Here is a 19,321-nt window from a genome sequence, read left to right as displayed (position 1 = left end):
GTAGGAACAAACTCAGGAATCTGACAAACATACAATAATATATGCAATCATGAGATGCAGTCTGGATCTGGAGATAAGTACAGGCAGATGAAATTTGGATATTTAATACACCTGAAAAAAAATACTAGAAAGTTGGACAAAGTAAAAACAAACAAACAAACAAAGCAAGTGCACAGTAAGATACCAATTGCCCTCTGTTGCAGAAGTGTTTTAATAAAGTAACTCTCCAAACTGACCAAAAGAGGGGTGTAAATCCTTTTGAAAACCTTCAGGTGTTACGTTTTAAAAGCAAGTGTGAGCCATCTTCCAAAGAGGAAATTAGACTTTCTGTTAAAGGAGCTGTGTTGGCTCAGGTGTCCACTGCGGTACCACTGCTGAGGAGGGAGGAGATGTACAGTCCTTCTTACAATATTCGGTTTTGATCTCCATCAATAATAGGGGAGGTCCAAAACAAAGACAGGAAGGAGGACTTTTTGTAGACCTACATTAGTTTTTATTGTGTCTCACTTACTCTAAAAGTGCAGGCAGTAGAGAATCAGAAGGAAGGAATGAACCGTAGGACCATATATTTGCTCCTGGTCTCTGAAATATGAATAGTATGTTTTTTCCTATGACACTATCTCTGGGTGGACAGTGGCTGCTGAGGATCTCCCTAAATTACTCTGAGGGTTGTAAAGAGAAAAGTAGAGCTATCATTTATTTATATCTTCCCAAAACTTCATGCTGCCCTGTAACAGTGAAAATTATGGAACTAATTCATGGCTATATCTTCATGTTCAGAATCAAATCTTTTCCTGATCTGCCACCTGCAGCAAGGGTTTGACTATGTAAATGCAGTCACCTGGGAAGAGCATGCAGGCAAGTCCTCTGTGTGTGGCTGAGATGCCCCCTGTGCTTCTTACCCCTTGAGCCCCCCATCTCTGCTGGTGGCTGCAGTGGTGCTGCCATGTGGTGCCAGGGCACTGTGGGGGTGCAGGTGTCCACCTCCTCAGCACCTTTCTCTGAGCCCCGGGTCCCTCCTGCCTGTGGGGAGTGGTGGATGAGGGCAGGTGGTACAAGAGGAAATGTGGAGCAAATTGCAGGTTGGAAAAGCAGGTCTGTGATTTTTACAGCTACACCTCTATCAGCCAAAACAACTTCTGATGCAGGCCATGGCTTTATTGGTGGGAGGGGAAAAAAATAGAAAAAAAAAAAAAAGAAACACAAAAAAACAAACCTCTAAAATCCAGCCTAAGAAAGCATGTCAGGAGAGGAAAAACCTTCCCATATTTACTCTCAGTAGACTATTAAGCAACACCAGGCTATTAATTTGGCTTTTGAGTCTTCACTGAAGCCCATAAAAGTGCACAGTTGTCAAATGGAGTTCATTTTAATTTCCTTTCAATCACAGTAAATTATTCAGGTGATAAATCAGCTGGAGCAGCCTCCTGGCTGTAATAGAAACCCTAATTCCTGGCTAATTATCCAGCCCATTGCTGCCAGCAGATCAATACTACTACCAAATGGAAAGGGCGATGGGTTCACAGCAGGAAGGGTGGCGGAGGGACAGCAGCTGGGAGTACTGGTGCACCCGTGACCCCCTGTGCAGTTCAGAGGCTGTGGGAGGTTAAGCTGTGCAGAGGTTTCTCTCTTCGCCCCACCTTTCTTAAGGGAACACATCCCCTCGTGGTCAATAATTTACGCTAGGGCCTGCGATACTCTGTGTTGCAGAGGCAGCTGCAGCCCACAGCATGCTGTGCTGTGCAGGACTGGGGCTCGGATCCCTGCTTGCAGGTGCGGGTGTAGGGGATAGTGCCTGCTGGGGTCTGGAGTGGATTTCAGCTCTGTCCTCCATGCTGTACTCTTGCCACTTGGTAAGGTACTGTGCTGGCCTTTAGTTCTGCTGTTCCTCAGGCTTGGGACTTAGCTGTTGGTCTTCAATAAAAGCCACGCAAAGGCTTTTTGGTTGTGTAGGAACAGGCCCCCTGGATCCCAGGGGGCATGCCTTGTGTGCTGCAGAGAAGTACTCACCCCTGGTACTTCCCGTCCGTGCTGGCTGCTGTGTAAAACACAGGCAGAGATGGGGAAAGAACCCCCTTTGAGGGAGTCAGGTGCTACTTGGAAGGAGAGCTCTGGCTGAAAATAATTTTGCTTGTTAATAACACCTTTTAATAATGGCAAAATTTAAGGAGGTTAAAAAACAGGCTGCAGAGAACCAGTGCTTAGCCATAACCTAGGGCATTTGTCTGGGAAGGAGAAATAGTTCCCTGGAGATGATAGCTGTTCTTACTGGACCTCCCTGCATGAAGTGGTTTTTCAAGAGGCTGCCCCTTGCCCCTTTGAGCCCTGAGATGCTGCTGCTACCTGTGCCGTGCAGTGCATGGAGAACCATCATCTCCTGGTGAAACACCAAGGCTGTACTACAGAACTGTCAGGTAAAACTCTTCCGTCCTCCAGGGTCCTTGAGGGAGCTCAGAGCTGTGAATTGCCCTTGGCTTCTGGAATCTGAGCCTTCAGCACATGATACGTTGTGTTGGGTTCCTATTCCTGTTCACTGTCATTGTGGTTATTGCTTATTCACATTGCTGTGATACTGGGGGCACCAAACAGGCACAACAGGGCTAAGTACTTGGTGCTGGGGAAGAGCAACTTCCCTGAAGATCTTGCTGTCTTGCTGAGATGGAGAAGGCAGGTAATGTCTGGGAAGAGGAAAGCAGTATTACCTATATATTTGAAAGACTAAAGGACTCCTAGTGCCTGTTACTTATCTGGAGAAGCCCCAGGGTTATCCTGGGTTTATCCTTACACTGCTTCCCTCCAACACTGCTGCATTAAGTTTGCTGCAGGTCATGCCTCTGTTTGCATGTTTTTGCTTTCGGACCACCTCTATGTCTGTCAGGGCAAAGTGTGGGTCTGTCTTCTACCCAAAGCAGCCCTTGATGTCTCCTTTCCTTGCCACAGCAGACAGAGGGCATCCTGAAAGAGAGGGGTAGAGAAGTCCTTTGGGCATTGCAATGCCTTTCTGGGCTCTACCACCCCATTTTTTCCTCTTGACTGTTACCAGTTTTGAACATACATGAAAATAAAAATTCAGGAGTTAAATAAAAAGCCAGCCTTGCTGAGTAGGAGCTCTCCCTTTTCCCTGCCTTTTTTCTCTTTGGTCTGTATGGGTGCAGCCACGAGATATTTTTTCCCCTCAGACGTGTGCCCCTCATTATGCAAAGGCTGGCATGGAGGGGATTTCATCAGGAGATGTATTGCCGGTCCCCCAGTTTCCACTCAGCACTTTGGCACTCTGCATATCTGAAGTACAGCACCTCTCTCCCTGTGTCCCATCACAGGAGTGATGTCCCAGTCTTGATGACAACAGTGATCTTGAAGTGGTTTAGGTAGAAGATCTCTTCCTCCAGGTTTCAGCTATGCTGACCTGTTTCCCAAATGTGCTCAAGTTGCATGGTGGGACTGTAGTGAAACTGTGGGGAGAATGGCGTAGGCAGGGCACAGCCCAGCTCAGAGGCACTGCATCTTGCAAAGACAGCAACTGGTCTCTTCTGGGAAACTCGTCAGTGCTTTCATAAATTTTGTATAGAAGTGGGAAATTTTAAAGAAGCTGTTTCCTCTTGTTATCTTGCCACATTTCTTTTGTAAGTTTAGAGCTGTCTTTTAGTGATTTTTCTCTCTTTGATGTGGTGGTTTTACCGTGCTGGGCAGCTAAACCCCACAACCGCTCTCTCACTCCCCCTCCTTTAGATGAGGAGGGGGAGAAGTAAAGCAAAGAACAACTCACGGGTTGAGATAAGGATAATTTAATTAAAGGGAAATAATTATAATAATTAAATAAAGACTACTATGAACTAAACAATTTAACTAAGGGGAAATAAAAAGGGAAAGGGGAAAAGGGAGGGGAAAAGGAAAAATAAAAAGAAGGGAGGAAAACAAACAAACAAAATAAATGAAAGCGATATGGAAGTGCAGAGGAAAGAAATTACTCTCTACTTCCCACAAATGAGCGATGATTGACCACGTCCTTGAAGCAGGGCCTCAACGCACGCAGCCGGTGTTCGAGAGGAGGACCGACGTTTCCCAACGAGAGCCCACCCCTCCCCTCTTCTTCCTGTTTCCACCTTTTATTGCTGAGTGTGACACCACATGGTATGGAATATCCCTTTGATTGGTTTAGGTCAGCTGCCCTAGTGATGTTTCTCTCCTCACTTTTTGCCCACCCCCTAGGAGGGTTAGAGAAAGGCCCAATGCTGTGCCACTGCTGCTCAGCAGTAGACACAACACTGGTGTGATAACACTGCTGTTCCAGCTACAAGTACAGAGTACGGCACTGTATGGGCTGCTGCCGGGAAAGTTAACATTCCAGCCAGACCCAGTACATTTGATCATCATATAGTTTGCTGATCAATAGCATCTTTTTTTTTTTTTTTTTCAATATAGAAAGAGAAATAAAGTTTATCACTTTAGTGTGTTTAAAATAATAATAATAAAAAATTAAATCTTTGTCTTAAGCAGAGTCTTTCTTCCAAGGTTTTGTGTTGTTAGGAGACAGTTAATTGAAAGTCTGTGTGTACAAAAAAGGGCATAGAGAGTAGCTAGGCAAACAGTGGACATTGTCCATGTTGAGCAGTGATGTACTGGCCACACATTACATTTTTAATATCACATCAAAGCATAATATATATGAATGAGATGAGTAGAATCGTAATTGCTCATGTAGTCTTTGTCCCTTTGAAAAATAACAGATGGAGTCATCCATGTGGTTTACAGTATGGATATTTGTTGTGTTCTGTATGTGTAGGAAAACCACATCAGGAACTGTCTTGAAGCTGATTTTCTCTGTGGAAAAAGACAACTTCTTGTAATGGCCCCCATCAGCCACATCAAAACTGACCTACTTCCTTCTCTCCATGTTAGCCCTGTAAGAGAGGGAAAGGAATCTATAAGCAAACACACTTTCCTGTTGATTTATTTAATGTGGTGCCTGCTCACATTGCATTCGGACGGAAGGGGTTTGCACCAGCATTTGAAGAATGGGAACAAGACTTATTTTCTTGGTTTCCAGTGAATGTCTGGGTCCCACAAGCTTCGAATAGACCCCAATAAAACTTCCACCCATTGGTTTGGAAGTCACTGCTGGTCCGAGCTCATTTGTGGGCTTTTCGTAAATCTGTTACTTAAGTCAGCAAACAGGTTTCTCAAGATGTTCCACGTGAAGTGTGTGAAGAGCTGAATATCTTGATGTGTTAAAGGATTTGAAAGGAGCCAACCTCTTCCTAGCAGTGCAGTGTGGCAATGCAAGAGACAGTGGGCATGAAATGATGCAGGAGAGCTCAGGGTATAAGGAAGTTTTCATCCTGGGGATGCTCTAGGAGTGGAAGAGGCTGCCCTGTGAAGTTGTGCCATCTCCACCCATGGCAATTTTCAAGATGACACTGGATAAATCCCTGACCCAATGGCTGGCCCTGCTTTAAGAGACTTTTAATTTCTCAACAATGCTTTCAGAAGTTCCTTCCAACCTGAATTATCCTATGACACTGATGTCCAGCTACTTGCTCTTCACTCCAGCTTTTATGCTGTGACTTGGAGAAATGTTTGTACAATTACAATGGAGAATGTGAAAAGCATACATGTAGTTATAGGCATGAGAGTAGCACCTGATTCACACAGCACAGAAGGTGAGATGAAGAGCTGGCTGGGGTGGAAGGCCCCTCTCTGTTGAATACAATGTTCTCAGAGCAGATGCTGGCTTTTCAGAAGAATGCAGTGGTTTTGGGTTGCCATTTGTTGAGTAAGGAATTGAATGAAACATGCAACACAGTGGTTGTATGATGACATAAAGGAATTGTAGAGATGAGCTACTTCTAGACAAAAAAAAAAAAGAAAAAGCTAATTTCAAAATTCCTCTCTGCTCATATCAATAGTGGCTGCTTAAAAATTGTGTGGCAGCAGAATTTGCTGAACTGAAAAAATAATTACTCTGAAATTAGGAAGGCTCTTGCGTGAAGAGAGCAATGTAACATGTAGGGCATGGTTTCAGTCCTTCTCCTCTCCTTGAAAATATAATTGAATAATGGCAACCACAGAGAGACAGGGGTTCTCTTGGTCATTTTCCATGTTGCAGATGTCCCTCCAAGTTGATTTCTGAGGTAGTCCAGACAAGTCATGTGTTGAGTGATATCCAAAAGGCTAAGCTAGAAAAGGTTGCCAGGTTGTGAGGCTTTACACTGATGGGAGTTTTTTTTGAAGCTATAGATCTCATGTCTGTGTTTTCATTGAGGCAAACATTTTTTCACTGGTTCTTGTGGTTGTGGAGAAGCGTTTGAAAACATGACCCCCAGATATACTTCTGTCATTAAAATGGGACAGCTGTCAGGTGTGTCATATAAACAGTGAGGTTCCCTTCTGATTTTCTGAACCTGTTTTCTTGTTGGGATGTTTTGATGCCTGTGCAGCACCTGGACATTTTCAGCATAGCTGCAAAAATGATTTTAGCAGGAAAATGATGATTATTAAAAAGCAGTGTATCTAGTTAACCTGTCAAGAAGACATTTTGACAAAAACTAGAATATTTCATTCAAACCTGTCATTTTTGATGACTTTTCCATGCAGAAGATCTCTCACTGGGGTCTTTCACAAGAGTGAGGAGGTGCAAGGCCTCAAGTGTATGTACCATGCTTTATCATCTGCCTACCTTTTTCTGTTTTGCTTTGTTTTTCACATCTGTGTGCCGACTTTCTAGGCTGCTTTTATACAGCAGAATAAACAGTTTCCCTGCCCCAGGAAGGCAGGGTGAACTGAGATATTTAAATGCGGGGGTCGGTGTCTCAGAGGTAGGTAGGTGATCCTGCCTACCCTGGTCCCTGTAAGGACAGACTGCCAGTGTCCTGTCTCTGAAACTCCACACATTTGCTGCCTGTCAGGTTTAGTTGTCAGTGGGTTTCAGCCAATTAGCGAAGGGAAAACAAATATCTCAAGATTTACCCTCTGACATGCATTTGGTTAAATGCCTGTTAAGTGTTAGTGAGTGTAATGTGAAAGAAAGCACCACATCGCTCCCCAAATTTTTTCCATACAAAGTGTTTTCATTCATGTGAACCTTTCAGAGAGTGTATCTGAGGACGAGGGAGTATTTCTTTGCTTGTGGTTCTCCAAAGCCCTCTTTTACTAGCTTCTCTGTGCCCTATCTTATTGCTGCACAGAGACCTTGGGTTAAGGACTCAAAGCCCGCTGTCTGTGCAAGGGCTGTTTTTCCACTTCGTTCAGTTCCCACTGCCTATCTAAGCTCCCCTGAAGACACAGTTAACAAGTGATCAGTAAATCTTTGAGAACAAGGTTTGTCCTTATATTTTTGGCTTTCCCACATGAAAACTGTCTTGCAGTGTTGTGGCCCTCCCCATTCCAGCCTTGGGTACAGTGAAGACATGAAAGAAGGAAGCTTTGGAAGAATGTTTGCTTGTTTGCTTTATGGGGCCAATTTCACACTGGCAATTTGATTGGGACTTTAGCTTTGTAGGAATAGTTGCTTCCAACAAAATGTAAAATAGAGGACTTCAATCTACCATGGGTTCACCTGGCTCTCAGGAACACAAATATGAAAAATAAATTGAAGTCTTTTAGAACATACTAATACTAATGTTTTTGTCTAGCTTTCAAAGTGGCCTGAAATCAAGAGTTTGTGGTTTGAAAGGATTTGTTCATCTTTGACTTTGCAGCATGACATAAAATACTGCAAATTCTGCGTCTTTCTCCATTGTTCTTCATGTGGGTACAGATTAAGTGTACCTGAAGTGGTAAACATTGCCCAGATCCTTTTGCCGTGTGTTACTGTTTTGAAATAAGTGTATTGCATACAATATGAAGCATAGAAAAGCTGAATGAGCTGCTGCTCAGAGTCCCAGTAGAAGTCATACAAAAGAGACTTGGGGCAGAGAAGTCACAAAGCAAAAACATATGAATCTCACACTTGACCTGGTGGTATTTCCAACTTTATTAGGTTGTCTGCTACTCATGTGGTCTGTTAGGACCCTTATTTTTGTATACTATTGATCATATAGAAAGAAGGATGTGGCAGGAAGGGAGTCAGCTGTAACCTGTGGACTCTTTTGGGTGTTTAGTTGTTACCTTCACGATACTCATTCTCTTCATCTGTATAACAGACAGTTATAAAAGGAGTACTGGTGACTGTCTCAGACAGCATTTGTTAAATACCTTGAGATAGTTCATCTGAAACCGTTATGAACATACAAATGTTGTTCTTAGAAATGTGCACATGACATCTCAAGGGTCAGGAGCAGTTGGTACCGCAGATTAAAGATATGTAGCAACATAGATGTAAACCTCATGCACATTCCTAGTGTGCCTCGTATTTCTGCTTCATATTTTTTCAGTAGGGAAATATGAATGGCTCTACTGCAGGTTGCATTTTCTTCTGTGCTTAGATGCCTCAGTGGAAGCAGCAGAGCCACCATAACAGGAGGATTGTACATCTTCCCTCTCCCTATGGCTGAAATTCTTACTGTTGTTGATGAAAGTGTCTAGTTCCTTTCAGAATAATGAAAAACAATGTGTTTTAGTAATATCTTATGACAATGAATGGCATAAAGTGATTTTGTGCTGGTTTTAAAGAAATACAAAAACTATTGTTCCATCAGCATTGAATATGTTATGTGTTATTTTAATTGGGTGATCCTTTTTGGCACTATGTGTAGAAGGATAGAATCTGCTGAAAAGAAAATAGTGAGGTGGTCATTTCATTTGTGCTGGGGTTGAGACAATTCATGAAGAGAAAAGCATAGGGAAAGAGCAAGATATGAAAAAAAAAACCTACATGAACCCACAGCAAAAGCTGGACAGGAGGAAATGAGGGACTCCCTCCAAGGGAGGAGGAAGAGGACAGGGGAGCTGCTGTTTTGAGGCAAAGACACTCATATAGTTGATGATGGTGCCGGCGTCAGGAGGATGAGCATGCAATGCTGGTGCTAAGAACAGCTGGTGAGAGGTTCCTGAAAGCGTGTTAGGCAATTTTTGTACTCCTCAGGAAATGAAACTGTGTTTTAGTTTGTTTTAGTTGTTGAGCAGTACTTACACTCGAGGGCTTTTCAGCTTCTCACACTGAGGAGGCTGGGGTGTGCAAGAAGCTGGGAAAGGACACAGCCAGGAGAGCTGACCCCAAGTGGCCAAGGTCCCACACCATGTGGCTTCATGCTGAACAATAAATATTGGAGGAGTTGGCTGGGGGTGCCACCCCTTGTGCTCTAGCTGGGCATTGGCCAGGAGGTGCTGAGTAATTGCATTGTGTATCACTTGTTTTGTGTATTCTTTTATCATTATTAATATTATTGTTATTTTCACTTTCTTTTCTGTCCTATCGAACTGTCCTTATCTAAACCCACGAGTTTTACTTTTTTTTTTTTTTTTTTTTTTTTTTTCTGATTCTCTCACCATCCCACTGTGGGAGTGAGCACATGGCTGCATGGTGCTTCCCTGCCTGCTGAGTTAAACCACAACAGGAAGCTCTGGCATTTATATGGTGAGAAAGAACCCATGCAGAGACTGTGAAAGGACACTTGATGAACAAGTAGCCTGGACAGGGTTAATGAAGGAGAGTGTGCAATAGAGGAGATAGGTGTTTCTGAAGAAACTGAAGAATGTTTATACTGGGAGACATAGACAAATGAGCAGTTGAGGATGGATGTGTGGAGATGCAAATCACAGCAAAAGCAGAGATCAGCTGTCACCATTGTTGTCCTGTCATTGTTCATTTGAACACTTGTTACTTGCCTGGTGAATCTGAAAATTAGAAATCGCTATAGCTCACTGAGATGTATGTGTATTTTTTTTTTTTTTTTTTTGGGAGGCCTTATCATGATTTTCTGTGGAAACTTCTCCTTACAAACCAGTAGGAAGAGACTGCTGGCTTTCTCTGCCCCAGGCAGGTGACTGGTGCTTTTAATGAATCTACGAAAGGCTTTGTTAAAAAATGTCTCGAAGCATGTGCAGGCCTTTGCTTTCTTCCCACCAAGCCTTCCAGAAGAGGTTCAAAGATGCTGAGGGCAAGAGACAGCCAGGCAGCAGACTTAGTTTCCTCTTCTTGCCTGATATGAGGTGGTGGTGTTGCTGTGGGCATCTCGCTAGGAGTCAGGGATGCTTTTCACCACAGGTTATAGAGAGAGCCAGGTCTGACAGTGCGGCCTGCAGTGACTGTGGCCCCAGCCTTCCTTTTTGGCTGGTTTTGTGCTGCATCCACAGCCATCCTTTCCAATGCTGAAAGGCCTTTGCATGCTGTCCAACTGGCCTGGTTGTCCCCCTCCTCGCCCAGGGATGGGGGACTGGCACATCCCACAAACCACACGGTGACCCTGGAGAGGAGTCTCCTTCCCCGAGGTCAGCTGCTCCTTGGCCGCAGCTCCACAGGCTTCTGCATGGCTGGGAATAAAAGCAGCCCAGCTGAGCACTCCCACTGGAGGCAGTGGAAGAGCATCCCATGTGGCTCTGCTCGTTAAATCCAGGCAGACATGTCTAGTTATGCACTTCTCATTTTGGTTGGAAATAACTGCTTCCTACTGTAGTTAATTTTGCTCTAGGTAATCTCTGAGGCTGGAGACAGGTCACAATTCAAATTTGAAATGAAGTCAGTCAGCCTTGCATATGCATGCCTAGGCACAATTCACTCTATTCAGACCTTGGTTTTACTCAATTTGCTAGTTCTGCTTAGAAAAATAACAAAACAACAACAAAAGAACATTTTCTGCCACAAGTGCTGGTTGTTTTCTGTGCTGCCGTTTCATGGGGTTTTGTTGTTCACCATGGGCAGCCTCTGTGGAGGGTGTGTGCGTGTGTGTGCGCGCGAGTGTGATTTACTGGTCTGTGGAATGCCACGTCTTTAAAATTGCAGTGCCCATTTCCTGCTGAAATAATTTCTACAAAGAGAGGCTCCTATTACAGCAAGAGGAGCATGGACGTCATGATTTATTATTATTTATAGTCCCAGGGCCTTGTTTATGCACGATGGGTTGGGTGCTCAGGATAGGAATGCCATTATGCAAATGACATTGAATGTCCTTACTGAGCCTAAATAATTTTTGTATTGGACGATTAAACCTCATCTGTTATTGATATGGGCTGCAGTCGGGCTATTAAAGAGTCCCAACAGTACTTACTCCCAGTAATGGGAAAATTGAGAGGAAGAGACTAAACAATTGCCTCAAGTGTGCTGTGATTGTCTGGTAGGAGTGGAACATAACGAACCCCCTGAATGGAAATCGTGTTTACTACTTAGGGATAAATAAAAAGGGAGAACATGCAATAAATTACGCTTTGTGATTTGAATCAGCGCACAAGAGAATTTGCGTACTTTCAATTTATTTATTTGATTTTTTTTGAGGGGGGGTAAATACCATGAGTGGCCAGGAATAATCCCTGCACCGTGCTCGGCTCCGGCTGGGGGAGGGTCAGGAGACCCAGCCTCTGCGGGAACACAGGAGCCACAATGTCCTTGCGCCTTTCTTTTTGACACAGCTGTGTGTTCACATTTTGATCAGTGTTGATAGCTTATGAATTCCAAAATTGACAAAATTTACAGAAAAATGAGGATAATCCATCTTCCTTAGCAGCCTGTCAGGAGCTGGCTATACTTCATAATCTTCAATTACAGATGCTATTTTCAGACATTTACATGCAGATATTAGAAGAAAATGAAAATGAGAAACAAAGAGCGAATGGAAATGCAGTTATTTATATGTATAAAAGAAAACCAGGTAAATTCTAGGCATTTAGATTGGATTTGGGGATCCCTTTGGAAAATCTGAGAATGGGCTCGTCTGCTTATGGATCTCACTGTGGAAAAGTAAAATGTAGCGTAGAGTGTCCCACATGCAGATAATCTGAAGATTTAGGTCAAAAGCCAGTCAGCTATTCTGAAGTATGAGGGCAATTGTGTTCATGGCAGGGTGTACTAATTCCCCTTGTTTTCAGAAGAATCTCTGGGGATTTACACAATCCTAATTGGATTTGGGTTAAAATGAAGCACTGCTGTTATTATTATTATTATTTTTAACATTTTTTTTTTCTTTTGTGAAAGGGAGTTTTAGAAATATTCTGTTTACACAGAGGGAAAAAAGGCTTTATCACTGAAATCAAATTTTCATGCCGTTTAAGAGAGTAAGAGCCAAATGCTACCAAAAACCAAACCAAACCAAACCAAAACAACAAAAAAAGAGAAATTAGAGTACAGCTCCAATTAGCTGTGTAAATGGGTTTTATTCCAAACCAGAATTAGTTTCAGTGATAGCAGTGAGTAGAGCAGGAAATGTGATGTAAATTATAAAATGGAGGGGTGGCTGGTGGGGTGGCAGCGACAAGGCTTTGATATATGGCTTTTCAGATGCCTTTCCAGTCCAAATCCGAGGCGGTTGAGGAGGAGGGCTTCGGAATGAATTTCCCATTCCCATAAAATTTAAGACCGAATAGCACCAGTGCCCGTGCAGCTGCATGTGGCACCGAGTTTCTGAAAGCCTGGGGAGATTAATTAAAGCTGCTTTGGATTAAGCTCTCCGAACCATATCTAATGTTACGAATTTCTTCTCTTTGTGAGGCTGGTGTGGGGGTTTCAGTAGAAAGCCTGCCTGGTGTCTGCTAGTTCTGCCTTTCTTTATTAATTTTGAAAGTATTACGACAGGATGACTTGGATCTGTTAAGTATGAGCTCTTGCTTGCTGCTGCCACGACAGATTAGCAGAGCTGTGACCTGGGCTGAGTGACCAAGTGGACAGCACTACACCTTTAAGGAGACCTCAGATCAGCATCTGCCCTGAACAGTAAAAGCTGTGTTGATCAGTGAAGGCCCCCTGTGACATGCCTGTCTCACTGCCAGCTGGTCTGCTCGGGAGAGGCAGGCTGCAAGCGCGGTCAGCACCGAAGCAGTGCCAAGCCCTGAAGCCCCCAGGCTGGTGCAGTGCTCTGGCAGCCCAAGCCACCGTTGTGTTGCGTCAGGCAGGGGTTTTCTTTAGGTGCTGCATGCCAAGCAACACTGTTGGTCTGAAGGCAGCCATGCGAGTAGCAGGAAGGCACAAGACACGTTGCTTTATGCCTGCTTGTTTTTTTTGCAGGTGTGATTTGGAGAACGGAGCAGATGCAAAAGCAACATGTGCAAGTCCCACAGGATGCCAGCTGGCTCCTTTGGATAGTCACTTTCCCTGTGTAGCAGGCACCTCTTTTCTGTCTTTTCCTGAGTGGTCTCATGAGGGGGGTGCAGGGTCTGTGCCACTGGAAGGGGGGAAGAGGGAGCAGAGGGGAATGTGTTTGCTTAGCACTGCCCGGATTGCAGCACTGCTGCAGGGCTAACCCCAGACCCTTGCACAGAAGAATCCCCCCCTTACCTCTGCAAGTTTCCCATGCTGGATCCCAGCACTGGGCTGTTTTAGGGAATGCCCTTTTTCCCCACTACATGCCCTCCTTTGTCTGTTCTGGATATATTGTGAAGAGACAGCAGCTCTATCTGTAGGGTCTGTTGACCTTCTGGTGATTTATACACAGGCATCTTTGTCAGAAAAAGTGTAGTGTGAAGCCAGTGATGGGTTATCTCACCACTTTACTGTGGTGTCACGGGAGATGCCAGTGTGCCTTCTGCCATGCTGTGTATGTTACAGAATCACAGAATCACGGAACTGAAGGGGTTGGAAGGGACCTCCAGAGATCATCGGGTCCAACCTCCCTGCCAAAGCAGGTTCCCTAGATCAGGCTGCCCAGGTAGGCATCCAGACGGGCCTTGAGTATCTCCAGAGAAGGAGACTCCACAACCTCCCTGAAATAGTTTGCGAACAGTACCAATGTACTCCTGCACCTCTTTTCCCAACATATGCTCATCGCCTTCACCACCTCTCACAAATATCTTTCATGCCACAGCTTGTCTTCTGGTAGTGCAACAAGGTGTGAAAGATAGGGCTGGGTACAAGGCTCCTGTGAGCTGCTGCGGTTCAGGATGCTCTGTCAGCTCTTGGTGACTGAGGTTGTCCCTCTAAATGTGTAGCTGAGAAACTGAAGGCAGCAGAATTGGCATGGACACAGCAGGTAGTTTCATGTGTTTTCTACAGAAGGTTGTAATACATGCATAAAAGTTGATTGTTTCCTTCTCATCCTCATGTGTTCACATCCCCATGGGCTGGTGATGGGTCTTTGCATGCAGGGTGTGGAGGGAGCTCTTCCCCCTGTAGGTACTTGCTGTGAGAATTGGTTCAGTACCTACTGCACGCCATGAAGAGAGACAGACACCCAGCTCGCACTCCAGTTATTTCTCCTGGCCCCAGTGACTTCTGAAAAGTGCCCACTGGCACAATTATTCCTATAAATGTGGGACTCTGCCTCAATTTCCCCTTCCATAAAGCGGATGGGATGGTACTTAGAGAGAGATTGTAAATGACACCTACCAAGTGCCCTGGTGCCACAGAGTCTGCCCAACACCACGTAAAGGAAGGCACCAGCCTGTGACTGCCCACACATCTCAGTGCTGCTGGCAATGCCAGTGCACAGATGTGGGCGAGGGGCGCCACGGAGGAAATACCTGGAAATAAAGCCTCTGAAATTAAGGTGGATGTGAAACTTCTGCCGGAGTAGAAACTTTCCCATCTTCACACAATGAAGGTTGGCAGGAAAAGCACCGTGTGGACGCTCCTGCGTGAGGCATAGGGTGAACTGCTGCCCTAGCACACAAAGTGGCCACCCCTCTCCTCACTACCCCGGCTTCTCCCCTGTCCAGTTCCTTTGCCCAGCACCGGGTCCTCCTGAGCCAAAAGGGATGGGGCAGGGCGAGCATGAGACCCTGTCTGGCCTCTCCTTTCAGTTTGTCCTCAGTCTCTCCCCTTTTATATATTCCTCGTTTCACATGTCTGTGTTTTCTCTCCTCCATGCTATGGCAGTGGTGCTCCATGCTGATGAGACAGTACGTGGTACAACCGCAGGCAGTCATTTTTCAGGTAATTTCTAGGGTACTGAACACCCGACTCTTGCTTTTTCACCTACCAAGCAGGTCGGGCTTCCTGCTGCAGAGGGAGAGGCCTCATGGTCACACCTGGGCCGCTTGTCACTGCCAGCAGTGCTGGCTTACATGTAGAAGTGGAGAAGCCAAATTCTGAGCCCCCTGTGCTGCAGGGTTCATCCCCTGGCTGCCTGCTGTCCCGCAGGTCTGCACCCACCTGTTTCAAGGGATGGGGACCTCTCTTCAAAGTGCTGAGCACAGGGCTCGTTACAGCATCTCACAGCTTGGCAACAAGAGGCACCTTCTGCAGCGGCACGCTTCCTTCTCTTTCCAAAGCTGCCTGCCCTCCTCCTGACTAGTGCTGCTGCATTAGCCTGGTGCTGGCCTTGGCTGCCCCCTGAGTGCCTTGTGGTAGGTGCTTTGACCACAGAGGTGTTTAATGGGCTCACCTTGGCCTGGACAATGTGGCTGCGAGTCAGTTGTGGTGGGTCTGGAGCAGCAATGGGCTTGTGTCTGTTTGGTGTGGTGTCTGGTAGCCCCAGATCAGCTGCTCATCTGCAGCTCTTTGGCCTGGCTGCAGGTGTGTGGGCAACAGCTGGTGGCTCCGAGGAGGGATGCTGGCATGGTTTTGCCGTGGGAAAAGTGCAAAAACAGGAAAATCCCTGAAAATCCCGGTATTCTTACCTCCATAGCAGGCAGGTGCAGGCTGGCCTCCATCTCCTCCCGTGGTGCACACACCATCAGGTTCCTGCTCCCTGTGCAGGGTGACACAGAGCACAGGTATGCCATTGTCCTTGCTCCCAGCAGAGTGTGCTATACCCTTCTAGCTATCTGCTTCTGCTACTGAAAACGGGTAAATCCCTCCCAGCTTGAAAAGCCCAGCTGTCGTTTAGTTGATGTGGTGTTTTCAGATCACTACAGTTAAAATGTGAGACCTGTTCCTGTTACAGTGTCCTCCTAGGTCAGTTACTAGGACTTCAAAGCTGAAGAAAGCTGCAATGTTTTGACATTTCGCAGAATGCTCTGCACTCTCATGGCAGGGATTTTTCATGTGGGGTCCTGGGCTGTTCTCAGTTGGGTTTGAGCAAGGAGTAGCAGCCCCTATAGCACCTTTTGACTGTAGGGGGCTGTGTGTGACCCAGCATGTGGCACTGCAGTGTGCTTTCTCTGAGCTGAGCCCAAACTATCAGCTTCCCCTTCAGCAGTGTGAAACCACATTCACACTCTGCTTCGTGGCAGATCAAAGAAATGTAGGAAGCTCTGAAGAGATTGCCAGGTCTGAACGTAGTGCATTTACAACTTCTTAGAGCATCAGGAGTAAAACAACTTCTTAGAGCATCAGGAGCAAAACAAGGAGTCCTTTCCCTAGGGATGGGTGTGTGCTTTTCTCCAGACTGCAGAAATACCATCCCCAATGTAAGAGAGCAGGACAGCTTTCTCCCTGCTATGCTTCCTGCACATCCCACGCTGCGAGGACAGCACCAGCTGCCTGCGATGTCTCTGCAGAACTTCAGCCATGCTTTGTTCATCCAGTCTCTTTTCAGGTCAGGGCTTCAGGAAGCTAAAAAGTTCAGCTATGCTGCTAAGTATGCACATCCCCAAGTGGGGTTGCAGACACAGGACTCTGGAGCCGTGTGGGAAGGCTGGCAGCTCCACACAGAGCAAGTACTGCAGCGAGGGACAGGGCCTGTGGGCAGCCTGGCAGACTAAACAGGGTCTGTGATGATTTTTTTTGGGTAGGATGTGAGACTAGACCAAAGAACTTTGGTTGCACTGGTGACAGCACAGAGGAGTGCTGGTCCTCCCAAAGGTCTTCCCAAAGGGCAGGGATTGCCAAAGTGCAGAAGTAGAGCTGAAGCAGAGGTGCAGGCAGTGCATATCTCTGAGGCAACAGTGTTAGAAGAAAGAGACTGGGCTTATGAAGGCAAGGAAAACATGGGGGTGAGGGGAGTTTTGGAGGAGGAATAAGCTGAAAAGGCTGAGGAATAGGAGAAATCTAACGCAAAGGGAAGAATGGAGATGATGATGAGTCTTTGATGAGAAGTTCTTGATGAGAGTTTTTGATCCAGAGGACCCTGCAGTGCTGATCCATGAGCAGGGTGAAGAGAGAGGGTGGCCAGCAGCTATTCACTTTGGCAAAACACATTTGACACACTCATCTGGAAGAGGTTCGTATGGGAGATCTTTCAAGGTGATAGGGGTGCTTGTGCTTCACACAGGTTGCATCCTTGAATGAAGCATGCTTTGATCAATATAAACCTACTACTAATAGGTTATCAAGTTAAATTATGTTCAGCTTAAGTAAGAACTGAGCAACGGAGACACAAACAGGTATATTTGACCCAAAGTACTCAGCTCGTAGCAAATCTCAAATTGTATGCATTCTAAGAAACTTTCAAGGTGAAAAATGTATTCACACAAGACATGTTTTTTTTTCCTCAAAGTAAATACAAACAAAACAAAACAAAAAGTTAACATTTTGATTTGTTTGCTCAAAAAAATCACTGAGGGCTTAAGTAATCACTCATAACTTCAGCTCTGCACAGCTACATCTGCATTAATACAGTGGGAATCAGCCTTGGAGTTGTTACTAATTTTGTCTGCTTCTGTTGCCTGTTCTCCACTTGAAGTCATAATCATCTGATTATTGTGTATGTGATTACAATTTCTCAAATAAGGGATTAAAATTTAAAGTGGAAATAGCAATAGGGAAGGGAAAACTTTGAAAGTTCCCATTTTTGTGAATGATACCACTAATAAAAAATTAAGGAAAAAGGCAAATGGGCAAATGAAGATGAGCTTTCTGCCATGTATATGGCAGAAAACTGGATGTGTGAGTTGACCTCACCTGCTTTAGATTGTCATAGCTACATGGACTTTGACAGAGCTATAGGACAGAAGGATTCTGACTTCTGAGGACCTGTGCTCATTTACTGTAGCTTCAGCTAATGAGGTTAAAGAATTACCATGAGATGAGAGAGCACCCTTACAACAGTCAGTTTATTTATTTTTAAATAATTTGGATTTTGAAACAGTTGGCTACAAATTAAGCAAGTGCTTTTATTTAAGTGCAAACTATTTCTTATGAAATTATAAGGAAATGAAGTATGCCTAAGTGAAACTGGAAACTGGACCCCTCTATTCCCACCTGTTCATTAGTGTGTGTCTCTTCAAATGCCACCAATGAACTAAGGAGAGTTCAGGTTAACTGACTTGAACAGTTCTCTCTAACAAGCAAATAACTTACACTCGACAGTTACGGTCCCCATTTTGGTCTACAAAACTTCTTTTTTAAAGAAAGCTTTGTGACATATTTGTGAGTTTGGATTTCAGTTTATAAAGAAAGCTCATTTTGGTGTTCTCCAAGAACACCAGTGATAAGAACAGACCCGTTTATTATTTTGACTGCTTAACACTGCTGTTTACGCTACCCACGTACTGCCTTAAAAGTAGCCAGTCTGACTGAACAAAAGATTTCAGAGTTCTGCATTGCATTTTGCCATACAGGCAAAAGCTGTTGAATAGTGAATTTATTATTGGTAAAATGTCTTTTGTTTCTTTTTCCAGGCAACTGAATACTCAGCCATGGCATCATTAGCTGGTGGATTGGATGACATGAAGGCCAATATAACCAGCCCTACTTCTGCAGATTTAGGAGCAAGCGTTCCTGGACCTCAGTCATATCCTATCGTAACAGGTAATTAGTTTGTTATACACTGATAAATGATGTGAAGAAGTACACATGTACATTGTAGGGTGATGCTCTTAATGAAGGAGTTGTCTCAGACGTGTAGTTATTCACTCAAAAGTCTCCTTGTAACCATGTGATTTTACAGCAGCTCTGTTGATAGTCATTGTGTGGATTGTATAAATCATTAGTATTCCTTGGAGCCAACAGATGAAGTAGGATGGAATACGCCTCTCCACCCCAAACCTGCTCTTGTAAAAAAAACTAACACTTAACAGAAAATCAGATGCTTGCCTGTGCTTTTGGGATTTGTGGCCTGTTTTTCATAAAGGCAGCTGGCATTTTAGTCTGGATGAGATTTTTACGGCATTCAAGCTAACTTGAATTTTGGATGCTTTTGTTTTCTACAAAATTCATGTTTTAGACTTATGGACCTGTAATTTTGCACTAAGATGGAACATTTAAGTGGAAAGCAATTGTTTGTTCTAGGATTGTCTGCATTTAAGCGAGACCTTATTAAGAAGGCATAGGGTAAGAGTTAAGGAACAGCTGGAATTTGATAATGCCATGGTCCTCTGTTTATTTGGGACTGTCCACATCATGTGGAAGGAGACTGCTCAAATTATAAGAAATACATGAAGCTGTGTCCCAAAAGAATTGTGGGAGTCACAAAAAAAA

The 19,321-nt window shown here is 44.7% G+C and overlaps 1 protein-coding gene across 8 annotated transcripts in view; it reads left to right on the top strand.

Annotated features, from left to right (window-relative positions):
* Positions 1–19,321, top strand: part of PAX5 (paired box 5) — a gene marked incomplete at both ends in the record, with an annotated part of 137,886 nt that overhangs the window by 55,723 nt on the left and 62,842 nt on the right. For all 8 annotated transcript variants that reach the window (XM_084304934.1, XM_084304933.1, XM_084304931.1 and 5 more), the window contains one exon: positions 18,523–18,652. In XM_084304934.1, coding sequence (XP_084161060.1) covers positions 18,523–18,652 — 130 coding nt within the window. The remainder of the gene's footprint in view (positions 1–18,522; positions 18,653–19,321) is intronic.

Source organism: Netta rufina, assembly GCF_964035555.1.
Source record: "Netta rufina genome assembly, chromosome: Z".
Taxonomy (NCBI): Eukaryota; Metazoa; Chordata; class Aves; order Anseriformes; family Anatidae; genus Netta; species Netta rufina.
The sequence above is the reverse complement of the archived record's forward strand: the minus strand, read 5'-3'. Positions and strand labels throughout refer to the sequence as shown.